Below are 2715 nucleotides of genomic sequence, written 5' to 3' on the forward strand. Positions count from 1 at the left end.
TAATTATTATTATATATATATATATTATATATATATATATATATATATATATATATATTATTATATATATTTATATATATATATATATATATATATATATATATATATATATATATACATTATATGTATATATACCTATAGTTATTGTATATCGAGTTGGATACTCCAGGTTATATGCAGTTGGACAAGAAATCACCTACCGTTCGTGATAACAAAAGCGTGGTACTTCGATTCCTGCAGCCTCGCAGGCTTGGAGAACAGTAGCAGCCGCTGGCACTGTGATTTTCTCGCCATTGATAGTGACTTCAACAGTCTTGGGTTTGTCTCCGAGTTGTCTGGTCGCGTGTAGCAGACGACTGCCACTGCGGCCCATGCGCCCCTTAGAGGCGTTCACTAACGAACGGAGCATGCTGTATTGTGCTGTGTGCGCGACGAATTGATGCTATGTAGATAATGTTATACTTATGTCCGGACCAGAAGTACACTCACTCTGGTATCCTGCGATACGGGATGTGAATGGGTCTGTTACAAGCTAATGCGGAACTCAGTCTCTGTGAGCGTCTCTTGCCTCGTACAAAACGATTCCCATTCTATATATTACCTTTTCGGTCTTCAACCGGAATTTAGCCACTCGGCCTCTCGGCCTCTTCCCTCTCTTGTTCTCCAGTTCCACACAATATACTATTAACCCTCTCTGAGATATCTAAATATATGATTTTGAAGTTTACGACAAGATACTCGAAATTAGTTTGTTTTTAATACCTGTTTAGGTAACTCACCGTATGGGCTTGAATACATTGAATATAGTACATTTTAAAATACTGTATTTTTTTTAAAACTATATATTTTGAATTTATATCACTACGGACCGCGCTAAATTTTAGGCCCAAAATAAGCCCTACATAATTGTAAGGAATGGCCGTAAAATAAAAACTTAGTTTTCAAGGTTTTTTATCAGAGAAAAAACCGAATGACCCTCGGGCCTGGGGCATGGGGCCTCTCTCACTCTATTTAGTTAGAGATTGCCCTGGACCTGGGGGCTGAGGACTAGGGCCCTTTAGTGCCTGACCCTGGGGCCTATATATGTATTTTTTTAATTTTGTTTTAAAAACAAAAAGTAATTTAGTCAAATATTACAGAGAGCACCAACCACTCATAACTACTGAAGTCCTGAACTACTGAGAACGGAGTACAACTACTGACTATGTAGTGATTGATTACCACCTGCATCAAGAGTTTCTCTCTCTTGTAAAATCTTCACTCCCTCCCGAGCGGGGCTTCAGACCGGTCACCGGACAGACCCTCAGTCCTTGTTCAGGTCTTTAGACCTCATACGAGTTGATTGTATTTGTATTTACAACAGTTATTCAGTAGTGCATTTTACGTTATATGGGCACCCAGTCACTACCCACCTCAGTGTATCTATTTATTTTGCTGTGTTCGTGACCTCTCCCTTTGACTTGACCTTTTCGTTTGAATATTCCGAATTCGTTCGAAAATGTAGGCACCAGTGCCAATCGTATTGGGAGTGGGACAAGCTTCACACTTCCAGTTTGGGTTGTGTTGTATTTATATTTTATTTTTAGACATTTTGAATTTTTTTACCTATGTAGGTCATCCATATTCCATAGCCTTTTTTTTATAGAAATTTCATTTCAACATTCTTCTTTGATTCCCTTTCTTTCATTCGCCTGGCATTTTAAGTTTGTTTTTTATTTAAAAAAAAACAAAAAGGGCACGATCAAATTTCAGATCCAAGTTTTTTTTTTGAAGGTCGGTTTTTTAACGCAGGCGAGTAGCGACAAATACTATTTCTTTTTTTTAAATAACAAAAAGTTGTAAAATGTAAACGTATGTACATATTAAATATACGTGTATATTTTAAAAAACGTTTATATCGTGATGTCCCTATAGTTGTCGCTACGGGTGCATGTTCAATTGTTCACTATAGAGAGTTTAGAGAGAGAGAGCCCTGGGCCCTGAGAGCTGAGGACTGACGTTCAACGTTTCCAGAATATTTAGATTTATCACCGAAAGCGTAGCTGTAGAGTCCCTATTTCGTTTATTGAACTTGAAATCTGTCCGGAACGCTTTTCTGTCCGGAACGCTTTTTCCCCATTTGTAGGCCCCTGGCACCCACCTCTGTCATTTGAACAATCCACAAACACATTCATGCTTCCTAAAATCTTAAATACACATACACACTTTTTAAGGTTGTTTTGAAAACAACAACAACAAAAAACTAAAGTCTAAATTAATGTGTATTTTTATTATTTAAATAATATCAAGAAGGCTATGAAATTGAACAAATATTCTCAAAAAAATAAATCTCACCACTTGATCACTCCAAACATTTTATTGAAAATATATTTGAAAATATCCAGTGCAACTACCGGTCATGTAAAATTGTAAATGCTGCTCAAGCATCGTTATCTCCGAGGATATAATTGTCGCTATCGTCGTCTTCTTCTGAGACCATAACATATATGATATTCAAAGTTTGCTCCAAATATAACAAGCAAGCAGTGGCCTTTTCTGCCTCTACTATCCATCGATACCCGTCAGTATCATTCTCGAACGTTATTGTCGCAAGCCGATCACATAATGAATATATACATGTATAAAAATATGTAAATACACACGAGTCCAAAAACATGCATACATAATACACACACACACACACACACACACACACACACACACACACACACACAC

General features: G+C 37.0%; 1 protein-coding gene across 1 annotated transcript in view; it reads right to left on the bottom strand.

Annotated features, from left to right (window-relative positions):
* Positions 1-409, bottom strand: part of SARC_04842 (hypothetical protein) — a gene marked incomplete at both ends in the record, with an annotated part of 709 nt that extends 300 nt beyond the window's left edge. Inside the window, one exon of the mRNA XM_014301304.1 lies at positions 201-409. Coding sequence (XP_014156779.1) covers positions 201-409 — 209 coding nt within the window. The remainder of the gene's footprint in view (positions 1-200) is intronic.
* Positions 410-2715: the final 2306 nt, after the last annotated feature.

The sequence above is a fragment of the Sphaeroforma arctica genome, assembly GCF_001186125.1.
Source record: "Sphaeroforma arctica JP610 unplaced genomic scaffold supercont1.287, whole genome shotgun sequence".
Taxonomy (NCBI): domain Eukaryota; class Ichthyosporea; order Ichthyophonida; genus Sphaeroforma; species Sphaeroforma arctica.